The sequence below is a fragment of the Mytilus californianus genome, unplaced genomic scaffold (assembly GCF_021869535.1).
Source record: "Mytilus californianus isolate M0D057914Y unplaced genomic scaffold, xbMytCali1.0.p SCAF_6, whole genome shotgun sequence".
Taxonomy (NCBI): Eukaryota; Metazoa; Mollusca; class Bivalvia; order Mytilida; family Mytilidae; genus Mytilus; species Mytilus californianus.
In genome coordinates this window covers 59,798,033-59,825,778 of record NW_026262712.1, presented here as the reverse complement: position 1 = coordinate 59,825,778, position 27,746 = coordinate 59,798,033, and the positions used below count along the sequence as shown (strand labels likewise).

At 33.1% G+C, this 27,746-nt stretch overlaps 1 protein-coding gene across 3 annotated transcripts; it reads right to left on the bottom strand.

Annotated features, from left to right (window-relative positions):
- Positions 1-1,619: 1,619 nt before the first annotated feature.
- On the bottom strand, positions 1,620-26,925 carry LOC127706029 (uncharacterized). 3 transcript variants are annotated; one of them, XM_052210420.1, is made up of 2 exons: positions 26,338-26,925; positions 1,620-2,213 (listed from the first exon to the last, which is right to left on the bottom strand). In XM_052210420.1, exons 1-2 carry the CDS (start codon positions 26,923-26,925, stop codon positions 1,737-1,739), a joined length of 1,065 nt encoding a protein of 354 aa, XP_052066380.1. In that variant the 3' UTR covers positions 1,620-1,736. The 3 variants fall into 3 exon arrangements, with proteins under 3 accessions (XP_052066380.1, XP_052066378.1, XP_052066379.1); XM_052210418.1 differs by lacking the exon at positions 26,338-26,925 and adding an exon at positions 7,311-7,489 and having other exon boundaries at positions 1,620-3,384; XM_052210419.1 differs by lacking the exon at positions 26,338-26,925 and adding an exon at positions 7,327-7,488 and having other exon boundaries at positions 1,620-3,384.
- Positions 26,926-27,746: the final 821 nt, after the last annotated feature.

Sequence of the window (27,746 nt, the reverse complement as noted above, 5' to 3'; positions counted from 1 at the left end):
GTCCAACTAAATTGAATCTAAAATTAAGTCATTAATATTGTCTCCTGAAACAAAAGATAATAAATTGACAACTTGAAAGTAAAACATCTATAACATATATAAGTTCCAGTAGTAAAACTTAAATATTGTGTACTCCGATGCAGACCTATGAGACATGTTCGATCGGAAGGCAACCATTTTGATTGGATGAAGCCAAAACGTCAAAGAAACTGTCTATAACCGTTTCACCATTACACAAGAGACTTTAAGGAACATGTGTCGCTCATCTTGGTATATTTCCATTTTCAACAGTGGACACTACCTAACATTGTAGACTAGAATAGAATTCATGACAAAAATCTCTTTTTTGTTCATCTTGTATTTCTGGCAATTTTTTTCTGTTTACGATTTCTCTCTATCTTGTTTAGTTTTTGTCCAAAACACAAAAGAGGGTAAAACATCATCATTTAAGGGAAATCACTCATATAAAGTGTCTTCTAACTATTTCCCCAAATTTGACTTGGCTTGCTGATCATTTTGCTATAAAGGGTATATCTATCTATAATATTTTTCAGGATAAAAGGCAAAAACACTACAAATTTGTAAAAATCTTCATCAAAGAGCAACAACTCCAATAATGAGTCGACTGACGATTTCAGTACTGCTTGACTTATTTGTAGATCTTGTCTTGTTGACTATTTTTGCTTTTTAAGGTGTCTATTTATATTTACTATTATATTTTAAGATATATATTTCTGTAATAATTTTCAAGATAATAGGTAAAAATCGTCATTACAGAGCAAAAACTTCAATAAGTTGTCTGACGATTTCGGTCATATAGACTTATTTGTAGATCGTTCTTCTCTTGCTGATCACTTTTGCCATTTAATGTTTCTCTCTACATGTATCAAAATGTGCAAAGACCTTATAATCAGAATAAAATCAAGGTCTTTCCCTGGAAAGGAAGAAAAACTTACAAAACATTTTCAAAAAATATATTACAGATGATTATTACAAAATGCAACAGCAAACTACTCATGGTTTATTTCTCGAGTCCTATTGTAGGGCAGTAAAATATTACGTGGAAAAAATCAGTATTCCTTTCAATATGAACAGTTTTGTGTGTTTATCATTTTTATTAATTACACAAATAATCAAATCATTTCGTGTATATATGTTATATCATTGACCAGAATGGGTTTAATTTAACTTTAAATGGCTAATACTTCAAATACTATACACAAAACTTGGGAAAGAGCTCCCTCCTTTTTCATTTTATTTGTGTTTAATAAGATTTTTATTGAATTTTCTTTAATATTTTAACTTATTATTCCTTACTTTATGTATGTTTGCTTTTATCAATTTCAATAACTGTCGTTTACAAGTACTGTCCCTCTACTCCTATTGGAATTGACAGCACGTGTAAACGACATTTATTGTATAGGAAATAAGTCGAAATATAAACGAATTTGTAAGAACAAAATCTTTAACACAAAAAGGAAGATCTAAGTGCCTGTGATGCTATAGTACGCAAAACTCTCGAAACATGAAACCAATTTGAGAATTAATGTATAGAATTTATTTTAGAAAAAGAATAAAAAAAGTATAAAACTCTACAAATAAAAAAACATACTATAAAATGAAGAAAAACATGTTTTTATTACATAAAGATACATGGTAATAAGTAATCCAACCTGATTCATGTTAGAAGTGTAATCTAAAAACGCAGTAATGTGCAAAGCTCACTCAAGATGTTACTAATTTGTCTTGAATACGGATATTGTTGATCCGTTCTCATTTGCAATGTAACATTTAGACAAGTCCTTATTGAAACAAAATGTTAGAGGTCGGGTCAAACTATATTCAAATAAAATATCTACTAAAGTTCCAGCGGATGTAAGTTGGTGAATTTTTTGTGAACCGTAATCCAAGACGAACATATTTCCAGCATCATCTGTTATCGTATTTGTTGGAAAACGAAGATCGGATGAAGTATAGGAAAAAACAGGACACCCATCTGATGTGATGCAATGAACTGCATTCTTGTTCGAATAACAAATGTTCCCATTAGAGCAAACTAAAATGTACGAACACGTATTCTTTTCTTGTTTTAGATCTATTGTTCTTATAAAATTTCCATTTAAGTCTAGGACCTGTATATTTTCGATAATATCTACGAATATGTTATCTCTTGTTGCAAAAATACCACCATTTTTGCTCTGTTTCACTTCTACCTGCTTAAATATTTGACGCCTTCCAATGTCTAGGAACTGTATGTACGGTTTAGATTTACTTGACACAACAGCAGTAGCTGTTCCAGGTATTGCTGCTATAGCTAATGGTGCATATGGAAAGCTGATAGATGATTGGTAAGTATCGTTTTCATCGCAAAAATATACCTTGCTTGTATTCAAATCACAGAAAATCAATGTGTTATTGTCTGATATCGTCATGCCAGTTACTCCGTTTAACTTTTCTCCTTTCATGTCGATGTTGAAGAGATGGGTGAAAGAGGTGATCTGGCGCTTGAGAACAACTGGAACCTGTGACTGGCGCTGCTTGTATGGGACAAATGGAAAGGAACAAGGTGTTTCCATTAATTCTATTGACCCGAGATCTGTTATTTTGTCTTTTGAAACGTTTTCGACGAACGTTAGACTGGTGTCTACCACCGATTCGGTAAGCTGTTTAACTTTGTTTTCAATTTCATCTAAGATTGGTTTGGATGAATGAATAGAAACAAATGCCTGTTTATCAGAACCATGATCTTTAACAAATGCTAATGATTCCGTTTGAGCTGTTGTGGAGTTTACTAAGTCCATTATACATTTCTCTTGTCGTTTTAAACTGGATACATGTTTGTCTTTCTTTTCAGTTAGCTGTTTTAAAAGTGAATCTTCTAAGACTTCCAACTGTTTGATAATATTTTCTTTCATTGTTTTTATTTGTTTCAAAATTTGTGTTTCTTCTTTATTAATTCGACTTCCATTATCATTCCAATTCTTATTCAATTTTTCTAATGCCTCTAGAATAAAACGTAACTGTTCTTCAGAATCCATGAAAAACTGCGATTGTTTGGAATTCTTTGAAGCAATGTCAATGGATGTGACGTTTTTGCATGCTCGGTGATATTTTGGCCAACATTCCTTACAGCAAATAACATCATGATCAACACAAAAATAGTCAAAAGGTAAATGTTGATGCTTTGAACAATTATACGATAAATTAATTTTTTCTGGTATTTTACCTATCTCTACTAAATGGTGATTTTTTGACATTTTTTGAACTCTATGCGCCTCTGTACAATCGGAACATAGGGCTTCTTCACATTCGGTACACCATTGGGATGCTGTTGGAGTCATACCACGCGCAGTACACGGTTCACAGTATTTGGCTGCCATATTTCTACAATAACAATAATTCCAAACTAAAAACTAAAACCATCGTTTATACTACTTTCTAAAAGGGTTTATTATTAAGATTATATCATCCCTAGAGTAAGTGTCTTTCGTATCAGTGTGCAAATCACAAAAACACGTTAACTTTCCACAATTGTAAGAATAGTGGGTTGTATATGGTCTAATTTATATTAAAATGTTATGCATGTAGGATTGAGAACAGCATTTGGTAGACTAGGCGTCTCAGTTTTTCTTTGAGATTTGTCTATTTAAATCTTAAATCTGAATATAATGATTACAGTGTAATGTGTAATTTTTTTAACATTCGAAAAGAATGGTTCGTTATATGAATTTAGATTTAAACCAATGTAATTAAAATATAGACCTCTGATTTCGTTGTTCTCATGTATTCCCTATATATATATATATATACGAGCGCGCGATCAGAATTTTAATCAGATTGGATTTAAACGAAAATGTGTGCCGTTATTCCTTTTTTTCTCTATAATAGAATATGTAGGTCAATGACTAGTTAATCAAGTTTATTGAACATATGCAAAGACTATGAAAAGACGTAGAGGGAGATAGTTTTACATGTATTTAATTTTTTCTACATGGTAAAAGTGTCAATTATTAAATCAATATAGAGTTATTTCTCTATAAAGCAAGCTATACCTCTCTTCTACACCAATGAAGTCATGATAATTTTATTTATGAGTGTTTTATTGTGCTGTACCTAATTAACATAATCAGAGTGAGACGAGCCAAAGTGAAGTGTAAATGAGCGTTCCAAAATTTGTAAAACCCAAAAGGGCACTGTTATTAGTAAAATAAAGAATTTGAATGTGTGCCAGTTCGTCATGTCAATAACTCATATGTGTAATCAAACTGATGATTTCTTCCATGTTGACAGATTTGCAGATATCTAATTTTGCTATAAACAGTGGGTTTTTTTTTAATTATCTACTTTTAAATTTTCCGCATTAACAACAAAACAACAAAACAAAATCGTCTTTCAATCCAAATAATTTCGATAAGGAGTCGACTGACAATTTCGGTCATTTAACTTTATTTGTAGATCACGTCTTGTTTATCATTTTAGCTATTTACAGTTTCTCTCTATCTAGTTTCGAACAAAAAACACACAAAAATGGGTAAAAATCGTTATTCAAGGGCTATTACTCCAGACCTATAAGTAGTCAACTGACGATTTTAGTCATGTTCACTCATTTTTAGAAATGGTCCTGCTAATCATTGTGCATGTAACAGTTTGGCTCTATCTTCTATAGTTTCAGCAAAGATAACACAACTAGAGGCCATAAAGAGCCTGTGTCTCTCATCTAGGTCTATGTGCATCTTCAACAATGGACACTCTCCAACATTTTGAACTAGAATAGAATTCATGACAATCATCTCTTTTTTGTTGATCTTGTGCTATAAAAGTCAACAAAAAAGAGATTATTGTGATAATTTTTTGTTTACAGTTTCTCTCTAGTTTCTATTTTAACCCAAAACACAAAAATCGTCATTTAACAGCAATCATTCCTAAAATTCCGGCGAAATTTGAATTGTTTGAAACACTGTCTTGCTGATCATTTTTGTTTTTTTAAAGTGTCTATCTTTCAGAGTTTTTCAAGATAGTGGGCAAAAACGCAAACAATTGGTAAACACTTTTATTGAAGAGCAAGAACTCCAATAAGCAGTCAACTGACGATTTCAGCCATGTTGATCTATTTGTAGATCTTTATTTGCTGATCATCTTTTGCTATCAATGGTGTCTTTCTATCTATTATAGTTTTCAAGATAATATGCAAAAAAATTAAGAATTGGTAAAAATCGTCATTCAAGATCTATAACTAATAATAAGGAGCCGATTGACGATTTCGGTCATGCTACCTTATTTGTAGATTTTGTTTTGCTAATCATTTTTGCTTATTTAAGATTATATCTATCTATCATAGTTTTAAAGATATCAGGCAAAAAAAATTGGTAAAATGTGTCATTAAAGGACAAAACAATTTGTAAAACTCGACTCCAGTAGTCGTCAAATAGTTCCGACAATTTGACTTCTTTGTGGATCTTTTCTTGCTCATCATTTTTGCCATTTAAAGTTTATCTCTATCTTTTATAGTTTTTAAGATAAAAGGCAACAACAAAAAAACAACTAGTAAAATTCGTTATTAAAGGACAAAAACTGCAACAAGGAGTCGTCAGATAGTTTCGACAACCAGGCTTATTTGTAGGTCTTGGCTTGCTGATCAGTGTTGTAAATAAAGTTTCTCTCTATCTACAATAAATTTGAAGACAATAGGCAAAAATGAAAAAAGAACAAAATTCGTCAAATTCGTCACTGAAGTGCAATAACTCCTATAAGAAGTCGTCTGACAGTTATGATGTAAATAGACAATAGGTAAATCTCAACATTTTGAACATGTTAGCTCCTGTCAGATTTTCTATATTGATAGAGGTTTTCGAGATTATAGACAAAACTTGCATATAACCCCTTTGTTCTATATTAAGCCATGTCGGCCATGTTGGTTGGCCGGCAGGGTCATCGGACATATTTTTTGATAACGATATCCTAATGGTGATTGTGGCGAAGTTTGGTAAAATTTGGAGAAGTGGTTTCAAAGGAGAAATTTTTTGTAAAAGTTAACGGACGACGAAGATGTCGAAGATGACAACGACGGACGACGGACGGTAAGTGATAAGACAATCTCACTTAGGACCTGGGTCTTTGGGACATGTGAGCTAAAATTGGGTAAATATTGTCATTCAAGGGCAATAGTTTCTAAAATGAGTCATCGGTCTACTCATGCTGTTTACTTATTTGTTGATCCTGTTGATTAGTGTTTATTTTTTTTGTTCTCTTTATTATACTTTTTTATATAATACAGTAGCCAATATCGCAAGATATGGTAAAATTCTACTCTAAAGAATCGACGATTTCGCCCACGCTGACTTAATTGTAGATCTTGTCCTGGCGGCTGCTATTCAATATTGCTTAAGACAGTTTCATGTTATTTATTATATATTTCTCAAAATTATAGCTATAAAAGTACAAAAATGGTCAAAATCTTCATTAAATGAAATTTACTCTTAAAAACATTTTTTAGATTTTCCTAATCTATAATGGTTTTCTAGATATTATACAATACTTGCATTTTACCCCTATGTTCTATTTTTAGCCTTGGTGGCTATGTTGGTTAGCAGGTATGGTTACAAAGTTTTGTTCCAAGTCGCTTTGTCATTTAAAGGGAAAGGTATTTTTCTTTATACATGTTATACAAATCACTTTGATTGATGAAATGAAGAGATGTATCAAAGTGATATCCCCACGGCACGAGTGGTTCAGTTGAGCCAAAATGAGCTGTCAGAGTGCGTAAACTTTGAATTTGTGTAATAGTTGATGGCACCACAATACCCATACAATGTTTGCAAAATAAACTAAATTAAACATAAAATTACAGTAAATTTGTGAAATATAATATAAATGAGGATAATGAAAACATTTGGAAAACAATAATCGACACTGACTGCTATAACAAAAATGTCGATATTGAGTGAAAACAGGACAGAGGGGTAGAGAGACACCCGTATTGGAGAATAGAAGAATAGAAGCGGAACGAAACAGTAAGAAAAGAAAACGATAGAGATTTGATTGAATAATACATTGAAGGATCATTAGCTGTCAAAACAATTCATGGACTCGGTACAATGTATCAGCATTTTGTGCGTATTTTAGACTAGACCCTATCTAATTTACCACCGAGATTACCTCCTTCGATCCCATGCAGTAACACACAGCAATGGATAAGCAATGCAACTCATGTCGACATAAGCGGGTCTTTTCGAAATTACAGTGAAGTAGGAGTGCCCAAATTATTGTTTTAAGACTTTAAATAACGTTCAATTTGAAAAAGTGTAAATTACCTAGAAGAAATTATACCTTTAACAAAATGGCGACCAGGATGTTTATCTCCTTTTGTGAACTCTAAGTGTTAATCAGGTAGGTGTTTAAATATAAACATTACATAAACAAGTATAAGCTTTTAAAAAACCTCTCCCACCCATATTTCAGAATCTGATCAAGTACAAAGTATCGTCATAACTAGAACCGTATTTGTCCTTTATCTTTCCTTTGAAACATAGAAAAAGTCTCCTAATTGATGTTTACTGTTTGCCGATTCAAATGAATGTGTGTGGTCTCATTCTGTTAAAATTACTTAGTACTCCAGTTTGCTTTACAACTTTCAGTTAGCGTGTTTATTGCATTATGTTGTATGAATAGCATTCGATAGAAATTTTAATTATCATCTTGTTGTTTTGCATTGATTCTAAAAGAGCTAACAGCAACCTCAAATAACCACGGGAGATATGATTTTTTTCTTATATTGTTCATTAGAAATCCATCCTTGCTAATCATCATCATTATTATTATCACCGATTTATAACTTAGTTTTGATTATTGTATCAAAATTAGGTATGTTCCTTAATCATTTAAGATGCTTTTTGATGTAACCCTGGCTTTCCTAAACCGTTAATTGGAAATAATGTATTTTTTTTTATCTAACATGAGGACATGCGATAGGCAATTATTGTCTGCAACAAATACTGTAACTGCTCCCACAGAAGAAGCGCATCACTAGCATGTCAACATTTTCCCCATCATTACAACTCGGCCATTCCCTCTATCATTGCAATGGATGATATATAGAATTTATAGGGAGGCTTAACGAAATGCGACTTGGCTAACGGGAAGGACATTCAAAAATAAATGTCTTTACAGAATTTTAATCATGTGAAATAACGAAGACAGAATAAACCCCACTAAGCACGATATTTCTAAAAAGGACATATAGTTCATTATGAGTTGATAATTTACAATCTGGAGAACCAACACACAAACTTAGTTGCATCATTTTGTTTTATTATATATATATATCCCTTTCAACGCATTGAGATAGAAAACGTTTTATGATTTATTGAATAAACTAAGGCTTAGTTCAATTTCCATCCTGCAAATGTGGATTTTGCCTCTCTATGACCCAGTACAGTCGTAGAACAGTCTCTGTACGATCGTAGATATACATTGTCACCTTGATTCAACGCATACACGATAGTTCAGGAATCACCATTTAAATCGTCTGTTTCACCATATGTGCTATCGTATATAGCATAATTAACGAGTATGTCAAATAGATAGCACCATGATTACCAGTGTACAACTTGTAAAGACATACACCCCTGCAGTCGGTACGGTAAAGGTTCTGGTGTATTTGCTATAACCGTTACCAAGGTTCGTTTTTACTTCATCGAATATTAGTTGATGATGGTCGATTGGGTGTGGTTCTTCCTTACTCATGTAAGCATAGAATGCAACGGTCTGTGTGTTGACCTTGCCTGTGCCAATCAAACGTTTTGCTTTCAATTGCTCTAAAAGTAAATATAATTTTTTTTACTAAATATACGTCTAAATAGAGGTTAAATTTGGGATCATTTGTAACGTAATTTGATTTTTGTGTGAATCGTTCTGCTGAAGTGAATTGAGGAAAACACAATACTCACCGCAGTTTCTTGTTTTTGATATATACAAATGAGAGTCTTGTCGATTTAACAATATTTAGACATTTTTTTTTATTTTAAATTTTGAAAAGAAGGTACCAAATTATAAATGTTGATCTCTTGTTTAAGTGCGATTTGTGTTGATAAATGAAAGTTTGAGTTGCTGTGGTCATCGAGTAAAAGTTCGAGATAAAGTTCAAGTTTTTTTTTATTTTGAGTTGAAGTTCGAGTTATGCTTCGAGTTCGAGTTACATTTTGAGTAAGGGTTCAAGTTAAAGTTCGAGTTAGAATTCGAGTTTTTTAATTTGAGTTCGTAAAAAGTAAAATAACAAAAATACCGAACTCCGAGGAAAATTCAAAACGGAAAGTCCGTAATCAAATGGCAAAATCAAAAGCTCAAACACATCAAACGAATGGATGTATTTTAATAAAATTCAATAGCGGATCCAAAAATACTATCAATAATACTAATTCCTTTTATGAGCAATGCTCAATAACGTTTCCAGTAGGAATTCGAATTGGAATTGAAATGAAATTTTAAGTTAAACATATTTTTTGAGGCACAAACGATGTTTCATTAAAACAGATTTTAAATAAGAATTAAAATAGGATTCCAAGACTTGATACTCAAAATGGCAAAAGATGGCGAAAATAAAAATGATTCTATAGTAGAAATTGTACAATCTAAATGCATGCTTATCATGTTTTACATTTAGAAACTTATTACCTGTAACCCAAGCAATGTACCTTGTTAGTGGCTCTTTGTTGCCTTAAGTTCCCTTATACATTGTATATATAGCAAACAATAATCTTGCAAGGGGTGGCGGTATCCTTTTGTGTACACTGCTCGTGATGCCTTTATTTGCCCTTGCAGTGTAACTTCAAAACGTATAAACAATGAGTTATTCGTTATTACAAAAGAACTGAAACTTATACCAGAATTTTGTCCCGTTTAGTTCATAAAGAAGAACACTCTTTATGAAATAAACAGAACAAAATTCTTGTATATATTGTAGACTCATTTGAGGGTTGGTTTCTTTTTTGTAAGCGTATTCGCCTCGAGTTAAGGAGGTCGTATGTTTGATCTCTGGCAGGGGTTAAAGACTGAAAATTGGTATCTGCTGCCTCTCTGCTAATTAGCCAGCATTCAGGAGTTAGAACAAAGACTTGCCGACACGCAGTCATAATAAAATGTCACGGTAAGGTGACATGTTTTCCTATAGACTGTTATCTATGTACAAGTTAAAGATCCGAAACAGCGTATCCGTTTAGTACAAAACAGTGTGCAGAGTTCATATTCAAATCACATTTTACATGTTATAGTTCGTATATGAATGTTGTATATGCCACTGGACATTAAACACCCATTTATCCATCCATCAATCCATCCATCATGAGTAAAGTGTAACTTGTTCATCGAGGTTTTCTTGATTGTGCCTTCTTATAACTAAGATTCCACCTTTTCCACTGTGCCTTCTAACTAAGATTCCATCTTTTCCACTATGTAAACATTGGCAAAATATCGTTTGATTTTTTTTTCACAGAATAACTCCCTTTTTTGTTTTGTTTTATAGTGTTTGATCTTTATATACAGATAAGCATTTGAATTGGATGTCCCACTGCGTTCAGATTTTAGCATGAATGTTTGCCCCGCCAGAAATTCATTTAGTTTATTCTTTCGCAGAGTAACCTGTGGCATATACTATAGTACTTGTACAGATTGCATTATTCTATCACAAGGATGGCAATGAAAGCATCTAGGGGACTCAATTTACCAGTAAGTCATACAATTGGCCGACATATGGGATGGTAAATCTATCTAAAGTCTCGGCAGAAATAATGGTTAATAGTTGAATTAAAGGGTTATAATTCAATATACTAAGGCCATAGCGCCAAAAAAAACTTTTACAACCGTAATAAGCAGAATCTTCGAAACGATCTGCGAACCCCTTGTCTATATATAAACTGTATGTGACACGATATTCTAGTAGAAAAACTGAAAAGAATCTGTGGTCTTATCATAACTAAAAATGAAAATTTGTAGTTTATAATATGGAGTAACATACCGATAGAAGACGCATTTTCTCAGAATAATATGTGTCCATAGGACACTATACACCAGTCAAATCATCTCCATTACCATATTTGGTGAGCATCAAAATTTGGGTCATATCCTTCTTTGACATACATTTTTTTAAGTGCACATCATACTGAACATGTGTATTAAGTTTCAAATTGATGTGGCCACAATTCCATGGTAAAATACATTAAACAAAAACTCTAACTTGATCAGTAAACAGCGATTATAGGTCAATAGTTCATATCATAACGAAAAATGATGTACGGAATATTGACATTCTTTTAACATATTCTTTTTAAATAAAAAATAAATAGGGTCATGTGTCAACAAATCAGAGTTCATGGGAGAGAACATATTTTTAAAAAGGATGACGGGAAGGACGTTTTCTTTAACTGACTATTCTCCACATAATAAAAATTAGTTACGTACTCGCTAACATGTTACACCTTACCACATGGTTTATGTACCTGTTCCAAATCAGGAACAGGTAATTCAGTGGTTTTCTTTAGTAACTGTCTGCCTTATATGTTTTCAGCATATAACAGGTCGATGGTTTCTCTTTTGAATTGTTTCACATTTTGTCATGCCACAGCCTTTCAAACTTACTATATGGTATTAGTTTTACTCATTGTTGAAGGCCGTACAACACCATACAAGTGTTTTGCATTCTCATACTGTGATTTCTGGTGGATACTAGTAGTTGCCTCATTGGCAATCACCCTACATCTCCTCATTTATATATAAATAATAACAAGTGAAGATCACAAACTACACTGTACATACTAGCTTCAGGATACAGTTAAACACCATAAGATTAGACTTATAAACTTATTACATGTACTAAGTTTATTAATTTAACCTGGAAGCTGGCGAACAAAAAACAGTATGAGTCACTCATTTAGTATTAAGAAGAAAGAAGATGTTGGTTTGAATGATTTATTGTTTAACTAAGATTTAGTTCAATTTCCATCCTGCAAAGGTAGACTTTGCATATCTACCACAAAGTACATCCCCGGAACATTCTTTGTAAGATCGTAGGTATACGTTATCACCTTGATTTAGCACCACCACCAACGTTCCGGAATCAGAGTCGTAGTCAGCACTGACATCGTCAGTTTCACCATATGTGCTATCGTACATTGCATCATTAACGAGTAAGTCAAAATAGATAACACCATAATTACCAGTGTATAATTTGTACGTAAAGACATACACCCCTGCAGTCGGTACGGTAAAGGTTCCGGTGTATTTGTTATAACCGTTACCAAGGTTCGATTTTACTTCATCGAATATTAGTTGATGATTGGCGCTTGGATGTGGTTCTACCTTACTCATATAAGCATAGAATGCAATGGTCTGTGTGTTTACCTGGCGTGTGTTCATCAAACGTTTCGCTATAAATTGCTCTGAAAGTAAATTTAAAAAAGCTCAACAAATATACTTCTGTACAGAGATTTAATTTGTGACATTTTATGAAAAAAGTTTGAGTGTTTTGTGCAATCATTTAGTAACGGGAATTAGGGGAAACAAAATAATCAACTGAGTTGAAATTCTATTGAAGTTTGAGTAAAAGTTCGACTTAGAATTCGAGATGGGTTGAACTTTTAGACAAGCTGGAATTTAAATTCGAGTTATACATTGAGTTCGAGTCAAAGTTTGAGTTATACATTGAGTTCGAGTCAAAGTTCGAGTTATACATTGAGTTCGAGTCAAAGTTCGAGTCATGCTTTGAGTTCCATTTCGGGATTTTGTTGCGTCTCGAGTACACTTCTAGTTAAACTTCGATTTACATTTGAATTTAATCTAGAGTTCGAGTTAAAGTTAGAAATCAAGTTTTTTTAAATGTTAGTTCGTATTTCAATCGCGGATCCAGAATGGGAAAAAAATATATAATTCTGCTTCATTTTGAGAGCAATGATAAATTAAATTTCGAGTGAGAATTCGAATTGGATCAAGTTTGAGTAAAATTTCAAATTTAAAACATTTTCGAGGGGCAACTATGTTTCTGGGAAACAGATTCAAAATGATAACTTAAATGGGATTTCAGAGACTTTTAAAATACTCAAAATAGCAAACGATGGCAACAGAAAATAATTCTAGTAGAAATTGTATAATCTACATGCATGATTATCCCTTTTTCAGCTTAAGACACTTATAAGGCTACACATATTCTAAGCAAAGTACCTCGTTAGTGGTTCTCTTTGGTCATATCTTAAATTCCCTTAGTAAATAATGAACTTTGTAAAGGGTGGTGGTATCCATTTGTGAGCTCTGCTCGCAATACCCGTCTAGTTTGTCATTGCAATGTTGCTGTAAAACGTATTAAACATGAGTAATTACTCGAAAACTTAAAACATTTGCCGGATATTTTGTTCCGTTTAGTTCATAAAGAACAACAATCCTTGTGAAATAAACGAAACAAAAGTTCTTCTATACATTTTGTATATTGAATACTCCTTTGAGGGTTTGCTTGTCTCTTGTGTGTTAGCGTGCTAGCCTCGAGTGCAGGAGGTCGTAGGTTTGATCCCTGTTGAGTCAAACGAGACTTGAAAATGGGTATTTATTGCGTCTCTGATAAGAAGGCGACATTAAGGCGTAAGAGCTAGACTATCGGCACGCAGTCAGAATAATTTGAACAGGTAGAGTGACACGTTTTCCTGCGGAGTTTTATCTTTGTACTACTAGTAGTTATTGTTTCGGCTTATCGTGTGGGCCTAGTGCAAGGCAGTATGCAGGGTGTATATGCATATCACATTAACATGTTCTTGTCCTAATATGAATGTAATATTTGCCACTGAGCATTAAAGACCCATTAATCTATCCATCATAAGGTATGTGTGAAGAGTTCATCGAGGTTTCCCTAATTGTGCATTTTAATTAAGATTCCATCTTGTCCCCTCTGCAAACATTGCATTCATGCAACATGTCGTTTGAATTGTTTTTCTCAGAACAAGTCATAGCTTTTCTAAAAAGCTAGCCGTCTCATAGCTGATGAAATTTGAAAATGTTTTTCCATGCAGAATAACATCACAGGCACTTGTCTCTGATTTTTCCATATATACCTTAATATATAACATTAATGTATATATGACATTTTTTCGGAGACAAATGTCTGTGGGGGAATGTATACAAACACCGGGGGATAAAAAAAGGGAGGACACTAACTCAATTATCTGCGTTTGTATCTGTTTATCTGTTTATCGATATTTTTCTGTTTTATTCATTTACTTCTTCCTAGTTCAGATGTTTATTTGTTTGTTTTAGAAAATTATGGCCAATTCCGCCTGTATCTGTTGCATTCATAGAAGGTCTCGAAAAGTGTGTTAAGAGTGAAACGTAGTAAAATTTAAACATTAAAGAACACAAAAATATTTTTCAAAAATTTCTCACATCTTTTCAAAATGATCTTTCCAAAATGATTCTTAATCTTATATTGAACAGTCTTTTATCTGCCTTTTGCCATTTAAAACAAAGTAAAACTAGAAGTGTTGATATCTAGAAAAACTAAGCTTAAGCATTGACATTATAAAGTTAATGTACTGGTCCATAGTCACGATAGTCCCGATAAATCAACTCATCAACGTTTTAAGGCTATAGGGACAGGAGTAAGTTGAACAAGGCCAAAATATTACTAGTATATCGAGCTTTAAATTCGAATTTTGATTGATGACTGTTATAACAATGAAACATTTTAAAAACAATAACTAGATTAGATATCATTCTTTGACGACACAGTTAGCATGAATTTTAATTTCCCAGCAAACACAAAGAAAGCAGGCCGCGAATTCCATTCGTTTTCAGAACCGGGAACAGCGCTAGCGCACACGTCGACAAAAAGATCTTGCAACATCATGCTTATAATAATTACATGTTATAATAATTAAAATATCTGATTAAAATAGTTACTTTGTCGAATACAGCGCTTTATACTATTCAACCTTAAATTTCGTTGAAATCTATAAGATTCGGAAAATTTCATCAAATTCTGTTTGTGATGCCATTTTCGGATATACATTCCAACGCAACTTTCGAAACGTTCAAGAAAATTCGTTCTATTTCACATTGTCGCATGAAGGACTTGATCGATATTGAAAGAAAAATAAGGCCTTTCTCGTACTTACCCTTCAAATCTAAACATGCTGGATTATCATATTCTTTTGTGGGAGAGCATTTATATGTTGACATACCGGTATATGTCTTTCTGTTTTATTATCATAGTGTTTGTATGTGTATACATGTTTTTAAATTCCTCTAGAAAACATCCATTTTCAAATCATCCAATGCCAACATTATTTTCGTCTTTTAGATGAATTAGATGTTTTCTTTCTCTCATTTTCGTATAGCATGTTAAGTATAAATAGTCAATAAATCTCAGAAACAAGTATAAGACGTTTGTTTTTTGACTGTTCATTGTTTTCAGTTATGTATATTATAATTCATTTTTTTTTCCATAATTTTTTTCACAGTTATTCTATATCTAGCTAGACATTGGAGGGTTAAAAGCTAAATAAAATATTATAATGACATAATATGTCCATTGTAGAAGCCTTTATTACTTGTAAGAGGCATACGCTGTTTGAACTTTAGAAGTAAGGAGATCTGTGTGTCGATTAATTGGATTGCCTGTCTTAATTATTTATGTATCATACTTCAAATCTCCTTTAAAACATATTTAGAAATTAAAATATGTTAACATGTACAAATAATAGCTTTTATGGTCTGACAGTCGTTTCTTATTATTATCCCCTCGTCTTATGTTGTTCAAATTCTGTTATCTTGCCACGGTAAGACAGCTGGGCATCGTTTAGCCGAGCGAAGACCCTCTAAATCATTCCGGCGTAATAATCAATAATAATCGAAATTAATTGATTTGGTTATATCCGTTTTTCAATTAAATTGTTACCGTCGGATTATCCTACTAAGTATCAATTTGGATAACCGAGGAAAACAACATGCGCGGTGTGTCCCTAGGTTTTCATTATTCATATACGTTCCAACTATAATGACTCTATAGACTCTATAGATAAACGGGTTTAACCAAATCAATTGATTTCGATCATTATTGATTATTACGCCCGAATGATTTAGAGGATCTGCGCTATAAACATTCATTGCAACGAGCGACTGAATAAAATGTGGAATGATCACGTGACTGTGCGTTTTTATACATTACGAAATTGCAGCAGTTTCGGCTATTTATAGAATAATGTTGCTGTGTACCGATGTGCATGATTGATCACGATGCAACTTTAATAACTAAAATCATGAGTTCAAACCCGACACTTTACGGGATTGAAGGACAATTACTAGGTTTCAAATTGCCCCAACCAATCAACAGGCTTTTACAATGAAAGAGTCAGTATATTTATCTTCCAATCAGGTAGTAAGAAAGCATTCAGTCCGAAGACTGCCCGTCGTTCAATTTATAAAACCGTCTCCGAGTAACGAGTAACGAGGAGACGGTAATAACTCCCTTTTCGTTGGTCAATTTACCAGTAAGTTCAATAATTGGTCAATAAAACGGATAGTTAATATATTCAAAGTCTCGGTAGAGAAAATGATTTATTGTTGTATCAAGGGATTATAATTCAATATAATGAGGTAAGGCAATGCCGTTGAAATTATCTAACTTTTACCACCGTAATAATGGAGCAGAAACTTAAAAACGATCCGCGAACCCCATGTCTATAAATAGTATATGACACGATGTTCTAGTTAAAGAACTGAAAAGAACACTGTGTCTAATCTACCCCGGCAAAACATGTTTGGACTCAATAGTATATAATATCCGGTATGGTGATAGGCCATCAACAGACAGAAAAAAGGTCGGATTTTTGTTTATTCATGTTATTTATTTGTTATTTTTTATGACATTGAAGAACATAAATACAGATGTAACCATTTTCGATTGTGAGATATAATACGTTCTAGATTAACGGAGAAATAAGTAAAAAGGCACGTCACCATGATGAATTGAGTGAAACTTGCCTCGAATTTATTGTTTAAATTCTCGGTAAATTGTGCACATTAACGGAAAGAAAGATATTAACATGGAGATCTTCATAAATGTACCGATATTGAATTATTGACTTCCCAGACACTAATTCACCGATATTTTCCCGTAGGCAGTGACCTTAACTACGAGACCTCTCGTTATAACTAGGCCACCGCACTCCACAAGTGCAAGGAGAAAACCTTGATGAAAGAATGTAAACAAACTTGCTCTGGAAGGTAAATAGTATTAACAGATTCTTAAAGAACAAATTTAATACAACAAATCATTTAACAACTGTTAAGGAAAAGTTTAAATAACAAATGGAAACGCGTGGAAAATATAAAAACAAATTTCATGGCTCTTTCTATTCGCTAATTTGTCACGTTTTCCACGTGCTCTATGTTTATTGTTTATTGATGTCACGATCCGCTAAACTTCGGCATTAATCTCGAAAGTTAATAAGCTTGCGATCAACAATCACTGAATGAAATTTTATTTATCGATAATACGCTATATATTCGTAATAAATATAAAAAAGAGTGCATTCAAGACGTAGTTTAGTAATTATGCATGCATTGGTTCAATATTTTTGATATCATTAAAATTTCAAGAAACTCGTTTCATATGACTTTAACTTGAGTAAACAGCGGAATATGGGTCAATATAGTTCATATCATAATGAAAAATTATGTACGGGATATTGACACATTGCATCTAAACAAATATAGCAGGCGGATCCAGTGGGCTCTGAATATGCAACTTGAGTTTTTGGTACTTTTTTCATTTTTGGTTGCGTGTTCCCCCCGCCCCCAATTATTTTCGACTTGGCCCTTCACCCCCTTTTATAAAAGTACTTGATCCGCGATTGACGCTTTTTGAAATACGAACTCAAATTATATAACTCATTTTCTAACTCGAACTCTAACTCGGAATTTGACTCGAACTGAAAGCATTATTTGAACTTTAACTCGATGATTAGCCACACTATAAGTCATATGGTATTGCCGGTTATCTTACTGAGATTTGTGGGTTTTCTTGGGATCTGTTTCTCCCCTTTTTTTCGGTTCTTTAATTCGCATTGATGTTGCATTTCTGTGTCATTGTAAGATTAGAGTTTTGATTTTTTTGTATGTTTGCTCAAGTTCTTTTAAGCAGAAAGTACGTGTTCCCATGGTATGTATGTTAGATAAGGATGCCGATATTTCTATTAAATTATTGATTGAAAAAATAATTATGAAAAAGATCTTGTCAGTGGTCAGAGAGACAGCAATCCTACGATATTAATAACGAACAGACATATAGAGAGTAACATAACTCAAAAACAGACATGAGTCTATAAATTAGATAGATATAGATATTTTTATTCACCAATTAAATTAAGGGACATTTTTGAACTATTGAAAAACGACAAATAGAGGGCAACTTACATTGTTCAATAATAGACAGGTGTTTACATAATGTCAAGCTCTAAATCGTTCCAGATTAATATAAAAATTAATAGATCTAAATAGCTTTAACAAAAACTGTCAAAGGTCTGACGTCGTTCCGGTCAAGTAGGTTCCCTTTAGCTGTGCATGAAGCTAAAATACACCGACTTGATTGTTCAAAAACTATTCCATGTCGTTGACTTGATACATAAATGTATGGTAGGGGATATGACGAAAAATGAATGAATGTAGTATTAAAACTCACCTATTTGTGTTTTCTTGTTTTCAGTCTTCATTCTTTCGTCTTTCATCCTCAGCTCATTTCCAGGAATCTCGTTGGAATATTCAATCTTATCGCCAGTTAGTTTTGTTCCGTCGTCACTTGTGGGCAAAATCATGAGTCCAAGACGATCAACTTCCTTCTTGAGTGCCTGGTTCTCAACGTCTATATCATTTGCGATTCCTGTTGTTTAAGTATGTTACGTATTTCTGAGATTTCTTTTTGTGTATCAACTGCTGCCAAAAGGCCAGGCAGTAAAAACATTACACAATAGACAGTCTCCATTTTGTCGACAGATTACGATATAACAAACTGCACTAGTTTTATGAAAATTAAAGATAAGAACCAAAACGAACATATGTTAAAACTTTATGAGACGACTAAACTTGCATACTATCATTCAATTTGGGCGAATACTTTTCATGTTTAACTCATCTTCAGGTACAGATCCCTGATTTTGAAAAAAGGGTATGTGCTGGCAAGCCAGCGTTTGGATTGATACTTGTCAAAAGCTTATGCATTTATCATGAACCTCCAGAAGGGTGTCGAGCCCCATGTCCCCCTCCCCTAAATTTGTTTCTGATCATAATAAACTAACATTTTTGTCGATACGTGATACACGGAAACATTTTTCAGTATACAGAATTAAAGAAAGATGATAATTCATTTCTTTGATACGGGGTATATATTTTGTACTTTCTATTGAAAGTACACCATCTTCGTTACTCTATCACTTTTGATATATCAGTGTTTAACATCTACGACTCATTTCACCAATAATCTTACGAGAAAAATTACTATTAAGTCATGATCATTTCTGTATTACTTATGATTACTTCTTGTCGTAAAAATTTTGTGAAAAGAGCTCCTTGTTCCTGCCTCTTTCACGTTAACTTAGCTAAGTTATGCCATCGGAGGAGGTGAGTAATAACCCCCTCCCAACCCCAACCCCCCCCCCCCCCCCCCCCCCACCCCCCAACCCCCCCGGCCACCTTAACAACCTTGCCATTCTGGATAACACATCATCTGATAACAAGCAATTATTCATTTTGCCAGAGTCACTGAGTCTATTCGTTGCTGCGGATACAGTGTGCGCATGAAGTTAGAACGGGCAAAGCGCTTTCCAATTTCTTGGACTGGAGCGATACGAAATGTTTGCTAGCGTGTTCTATGCCCAAACGAAAATACTATCTTTCGACATTAAGGTAGGGCGCCGCACGCCGGGTGCTACCTATGCAGGTAAAATAAATAACCATCTTAGTGAATGTCTATTAAGATGTTGCAGATAACACGTTTTTTTTTGGAAATGCATGTTGACGATAACAGGTTTTATATTTGACCTAAAGATATGCAATTCACTATGGTGTTCCCAGCCTGAATCAACCCCTTACTTAATTAATGATAATAAATGCATATATATCTGGAGATGATTTAAGGATCGATTCGATTGATATAATTGTTTGATTAGCATTCAACGGCAAATATTCCATTCGTACGTACTGAACAGATTCAGAACGAGAACACACTCGTAAATCAAGTTAGGTCAGTTTCAAATAAAATTGAGAATAGAAATGCGGAATGTGTCAAAGAGACAACAACCCGACCAAAGAGCAGAAAACAGCCCAAGGCCACCAATGGGTCTTCAACACGGCGATACAATCCAGCACCTGGAGGTTATATACCGGATGAAGGGTTGGAATTCATTTGAACTCTGTTGAAAATTGTGATAAGAGGAAATATCGCTTTGAAACAGACCAAACGCAGAACCAAAAAAGCTTGCTGTAACGTTTATTTCGTGTGGAGATAGTTCGACGATGCATCGGATATAACATCTCCATTCTTAGCGAGCGTGGATACGTATTTACACATCCTTTACATCATGTTCATCCTCAAACTGATACAATCTTTTTCGAAAATGCGTTTCCACCAAGAGGTTTTCTTACATTCAAATAATAACAAAAAAACAAGAACATATATTTTATATCGACAAGGTAACACTTTATGTAAGTCTTACCTCACTGTTTTATAAAACATACAAATAGTGACATAACATAAACATAAAACATACAGGATAATAAAAGAGTAAAGAGAGACTATCGTAAAAATGTATATACTTTATCTACAATATTTGAATTGATTATATAAAGTACACCTTCTGTTCACTAAATAAAATGTCATTGCAGATTTTGGCATGAAACATGTAAAAGTGCATAATTTCTCTATCAATTGTCGTAAAGTATTTGGCATAAAGGGCAAAACCCGTGATAAAATCAATATAAATCAAGCCCCGCGGTTTTTATCTTGAATATTTCTCAAGTTCCAGTGGAAATAATTTTCCAGAATATCTCTTCCATTTGGACCTTATATTAGAATAAATTATATTGCATGACAATTGAATTTCAAAATTCATTTGTAAGTTACTGGATTCAACAAACTACGTGTCACTGACAGTATACAACGAAATTTTTGATTTATTGCTAGAATTTCTGAGAACTGACTCTTCTCTTTATATGTTTAAGAATAAACTTCATTTTGTTAAATTATTAATCTTGACGCCTACGGACCTCTTTTCTGTTACTTTTATAAATTGGGTCATAAAACTTAATTTTATCCAATCCAAGGAACTCAATAGTAACCTTACTATAAAAATGCTTGTCCAAAATAAATCAAATCTAAAATTAAGTAATCAATATTGTCTCCTGAAACAAAAGATAATAAATTGACAAAGTAAAAAATCTATAAGTTCCAACAGGAAAAATTTAATCTTTTGTACTCCAAGATGCAGACATATGAGACATGTTCGATCGGAAGGCAACCATTTTGATTTGATGAAGCCAAAACGTCACAGAAACTGACTATAACTGTTTCACCATTAAACAAGAGGGCCCGTGTCGCTCATTTTGGTTTATACGCATCTTCAACAATGGACACTACCTTACATTGTAGACTAGAATAGAGTTCATGACAGAAAAATGTTTTTGTTGATCTTGTATTTCTTGCCATTTTTGTCTATTTACAGTTTCTCTCTATCTTCTGTAGTTTTTGCCCAAAACACATTATCATTTAAGGGAAATCACTCATATAAAGAGTTTACTAACTTTTTCCTCAAAATTTGACTTGTTTGTAGATCTTGTCTTGCTGATCATTTTTGATATAAAATTGTATCTATCTATTAAATTTTCTTCAAGATAAAAGTCAAAAACACTAAAATTTGATAAAAATCGTCATCAAAGAGCAACAACCCCAATAATGAGTCGACTGACGATTTCAGCATTGCTTGACCTATTTGTAGTTCCTGTCTTGTTGAATATTTTTGCTTTTTAAGGTGTCTGTTTATCTATTATAGTGTTCTAGATAATAGGAAAAATACTAAAAACAGGTCAAAATCGTCATTACAGAGCAAACCCTACAACAAGTTGTCTGACGATTTCGGTCATGTAGACTTAATTGTAGATCGTTCTTCTCTTGCTGATATTTTTTTCTATTTAAAGTCTCTTTCTCCATGTACCAAAAAGCGGAAAGACCTTATAATCAGAATAAAATCAAGGTATTTCCCTGGAAAGGTAAACAAATTATAACAGATGTTTATGACGAAATGCAATAGCACACTACTCATGGTTTATTTCTCGAGTCTTGTTGTAGGGCAGAACAATATTACGTGAAAAAAATCAGTATTCCTTTTAAAAGTAACAGTTTTTAGCGTGTTTATCATTTTAAATAATTACACCAATAATCAAATCATTTCGTGTATATATGTTATATCATTTACCAGAATGGGTTTAATTCAACTTTAACTGGCTAATACTTCATTCAAATACTATACACAAAACTTAGGGCATGAGTCCCCTCTTTTTTTCTTTTTATTTGAGTTTAAAAAGATTATTATTGAATTTTCTTTAATATTTGAACATATTATTCCTTACTTAATGTATGTTAATGCATATTGTTATTCTAAACTGTTTCCCAAAATTGATCGCCCTGAAGATCATAAAAAACAGTTTATTAAAATAAAGTATGTCAATAAAGGTTTTGATTTTGTAAATATTGCCGGTATTTTTAACGACCATTCTGTTAAAGAACAAATTCCGGGATATTTTGATAATACTGAGCTCCCTCTTATTTGTTATATTTACAAGAAATCTACCCGGAAATTTGTGTTTAATTATAGCCAATTGTGTAAAGATGTTAATACCAGTGAAAATACACCTACCTCATGTAATTGCAGTAATTCCGAATACATTTATGGACCCATTTCCCATGTTATAACAGGAGATCTTAACATCGTTCAAGACTGAGAGTTAAAATCATTCCTCAGTAAAGGACCTAAATATCGTCCCCCGTCAATTATTAATTGGAATGAGTGTCGTAATATCATCCACGACTCATTCCATACTTACTGTTTGAAATGGATAAAACGGGAAAAAGCTGACAAAAAATCTTTGGACTCTTTTTTTAAATCAGTAATGAACATAGTTGATATACGTATTCAACATTTTAAAGAACATTTTACTCTTAACAATAACCACAAGAAACCTATTTCTCGTATCAAACATAAACTAAAAGAACTAGCCAAGGAATTTGTTTTTGTCCCGGCCGATAAAGCTGCTAATAATATTATTATTGTTTGACGTAAATTTTACATTGAGGTTCTGAAAAAAGAAATCACCAATTCACCAACATTCCAACTGACTCCATTTTCAGAAAACGACATCTGTAACAAACATAAACTTTTAGCTACCGCTTTACAAGCAGAACCAAATACAATGAAAGTCCCAACTATGTATTGGCTTCCGAAGCTACACAAAACACCTTACAAATATAGATTCATTTCGTCTTCAAGCCATTGTTCCACTACTAAATTGTCTATTCTTCTTACCAGTACACTTGATACAATCAAAAACCTGATAATAAATTGTTCAAATAAGGCCTTCGAAAATAGTGGAATTAATAACCTTTGGAGTGTCAAGAACTCGTTGGAAGTACTTGATAAATTGCATGCATATATTGGTAATTTTGAATCTGTTCAAAGTTTTGATTTTTCTACCCTATATACCACATTGCCTCACATTCTCATTAAGAAAAAATTCACATACCTAATTAAATGGGCATTTAAAAAGTCGGAATGTGAATATATATGTTCAAACTCTTTTAGGTCATTTTTTAGTAGCAATAAACAAAAAAACTATGTCAATTGGACATGCTTTGATACTATATATGCCCTTGAATTTTTACTAGATAACATTTTTGTTCGCTTTGGAGATTCCGTATATCGCCAGGTTATCGGAATTCCAATGGGGACTAACTGTGCACCACTTATTGCGGGCCTTTTTTGTATTGCTATGAGTTACAATTTATGACAAAAATCAGCAAAGAGCCATCGAAACAACATCTGATACACAAATTTAATAATACTTTTAGATATTTGGATGATATTTTGGCTCTCAATAATGACGACTTCAGTATGTATACTAAAGAAATTTATCCTGTTGAACTTACTTTAAATAAAGCTAATACTAACAATGACCACTGCCCTTTCCTCGATCTTGATATCTATATCATTAACGGAAAGCTTAATACTAAAATATATGATAAAAGAGATGATTTTTTCATTTCCTATCGTTAATTATCCATTTTTAGATGGTGACGTTCCCTTGTCACCATCTTACGGTGTTTATATATCTCAACTTGTACGATTCGCTCGTGTATGTAACAATGTTTTAGATTTTAACGAGAGAAATTTATGTATTACTGAAAAATTATTACACCAGGGTTTTCGATATCACAAACTAGTCAAAACATTTACTAAATTTTATCATCGGTATAAGGACATCATTCGTTAATATAGCTCAACATGCAGACTTCTTATACGTTCAGGTATTTCACATCCAATTTTTTATGGAAATATTCTTTATAAAGCACAAAAATGTCAGTATTCACCTCTGAAGCTAACAAAACCTTTAAATAGACTTATTAAGAAGGGATATAGTTACGATACTGTTGTCAGGTCATTAAAGATTGCATATTTTGGCGTTAATATTGATTCACTTATAGGGTCTTTGCATCGGCACTAAACACATTTATTTAAAAACCAGTTGTTGGCATGACACGGGTTATGTTCTTCTCATATATGTTATGATGGTATGATACTAAACCCCTAACAGGAAGGATTGTGCCTGATATTCATATGATGAAGACATAATCTTTCAATCAGTTTAATTGAAGTCTGGAGCTGGCATGTCAGTTAACTGCTAGTAGTCTGTTGTTATTTATGTATTATTGTCATTTTGTTTATTTTCTTTGGTTACATCTTCTGACATCAGACTCGGACTTCTCTTGAACTGAATTTTAATGTGCGTATTGTTATGCGTTTACTTTTCTACATTGGCTAGAGGTATAGGGGGAGGGTTGAGATCTCATAAACATGTTTAACCCCGCCGCATTTTTGCGCCTGTCCCAAGTCAGGAGCCTCTAGCCTTTGTCAGTCTTGTATTATTTTTAATTTTAGTTTCTTGTGTACAATTTGGAGTTTAGTATGGCGTTCATTATCACTGAACTAGTATATATATTTGTTTAGGGGCCAGCTGAAGGACGCCTCCGGGTGCGGGAATTTCTCGCTGCATTGAAGACCTGTTGGTGACCTTCTGCTGTTGTCTGTTCTATGGTCGGGTTGTTGTCTCTTTGACACATTCCCCATTTCCATTCTCAATTTTATTGGTTTTATCAATTTAATCTTTCAATAACTGTCGTTTACAAGTGCTTTCCCTCTACTTTTAATGGAATTGTCAGCACGTGTAAACGACAGTTATTGTTTAGGAAATAAGTGGAAATATTCACGAATTTTTAAGAAAAAATCGTTAACACAAAAAGGAAGATCTAAGTGTTTACTGTGAAACTATAGTACGCAAAACTGTCGAAACACGAGACCAATATAAGAATTAATTTATAGAATTTTTTTTTGAAAAAGAATAAAAAAAGTATAAACTCAACAAATAAAAATACATAACATAAAATGAAAAAAAAATGTTTTCACTACATTAAGATACATTGTAATAACTAATCCAACCTTATTCATGTTAGAAGTGTAATTTAAAAACGCATTTTTAAGCAGTAATGTGCAAAGCTCATTCAAAATGTTACTAATTTGTCTTGAATACGGATATTCTTCTTCCGTTCCTATTTGCAATGTAACATTTAGACAAGTCCTTATTGAAACAAAATGTTAGAGGTCGGGTCAAACTATATTCCAATAAAATATCTACTAAAGTTCCAGCGGATGTAAGTTGGTGAATTTTTTGTGAACCGTAATCCAAGACGAACATATTTCCAGCATCATCTGTTATCGTATTTCTTGGAGAACGAAGATCGGATGAAGTATAGGAAAAAACAGGACACCCCTCTGATGTGATGCAATGAACTGCATTCTTGTTCGAATAACAAATGTTCCCATTAGAGCAAACTAAAATGTACGAACACGTATTCTGTTCTTGTTTTAGATCTATTGTTCTAATAAAATTTCCATTTAAGTCTAGGACCTGTATATTTTCGAAAATATCTACGAATATGTTATCTCTTGTTGCAAAAATACCACCATTTTCGCTACGTTTCACTTCTACCTGCTTTAATATTTGACGCCTTCCAATGTCTAGGAACTGTATGTACGGTTTAGATTCACTTGACACAACAGCAGTAGTTGTTCCAGATATTGCTGCTATAGCCCATGGTACATATGGAGAGCTGATAGATGATTGGTAAGTATCGTTTTCATCGCAAAAATATACCTTGGTTGTATTCACATCACAGAAAATCAATGTGTTATTGTCTGATATCGTCATGCCAGTTACTCCGTTTAACTTTTCTCCTTTCATGTCGATGTTGTAGAGATGGGTGAGTGATGTTATCTGGTGCTTTAAAACAATTGGAACCTGTGACTGGTGCTGCTTGTATGGGACAAATGGAAAGGAGCAAGGAGTTTCCGTCAATTTTATTGACCCGAGTTCTGCTAATTTTTCCTTCGGGGCGCTTTCTACGAACGTAAGACTTGTGTATGCAAACGATTCGGTAAGCTGTTTAACTTTGTTTTCAATTTCATCTAAGACTGGTTTGGATGAATGAATAGAAACGAACGCTTGTTTATCAGAACCATGATCTCTAACAAATTCCAATGATTCCGTTTGAGCTTTTGTGGTATTTACTAAGTCCATTATACATTTCTCCTGTCGTTTTAAACTGGTTACGAATTTGTCTTTCTTTTCGGTTAGTTGTTTTAAAAGTGACTCTTATAAAGCTTCCAACTGTTTGATAATATTTGTTTTCATTGTTTTTATTTGTTTCAAAATTTGTGTTTCTTCTTTATTAATTCGACTTCCATCATCCTTGCAATTCTTGCTCAATTTTTCTAATGCCTCTAGAATAAAACGCAATGGTTCTTCAGAATCCAGGAAAGACTGCGATTGTTTGGAATTCGTTGAAGCAATGTCAATTGATGTGACGTTCTTGCATGCTTGGTGATTTTTTGGCCAACATTCCTTACAACAAATAACATCATGATCAACACAAAAATAGTCAAAAGGTAAATGTTGATGGTTTGAACAATTATACGACAAATTAATTTTTTCTGGTATTTTACCTATCTCTACTAAATGGTGATTTCTGGGCATTTTTTTAACTCTAGGCGCCTCTGTACAATCGGAACATAGGGCTTCTTCACATTCGGTACACCATTGGGATGCTGTTGGAGTCATACCACGAGCGGTGCAAGGTTCGCAATAGTTGGTTGCCATATTTCTACAATAGAAATAATTCAAAACTAAAAATGATGCTATTTTTTTCATTTTTCTTCTAAAAGCATTTATTGTTAAGATTATATCATCACCAGAGTAAGTGCCAACAACAAAAAAGTAACTCTTCGTGTGATAAGTGTAATTTTTTTTATGTTTTATTCACATCGGTAAGTAAACCCAATCTAATTACAATATAGAATTCTGATTTCGTTGTGCTTATATGATTAGAAGGGGAAGCGAGT

Excerpts from the sequence above, each read along its gene's own strand:
- LOC127706029 (XM_052210418.1), bottom strand. The coding sequence starts at position 3,380 with ATGGCAGCCAAATACTGTGAACCGTGTACTGCGCGTGGTATGACTCCA.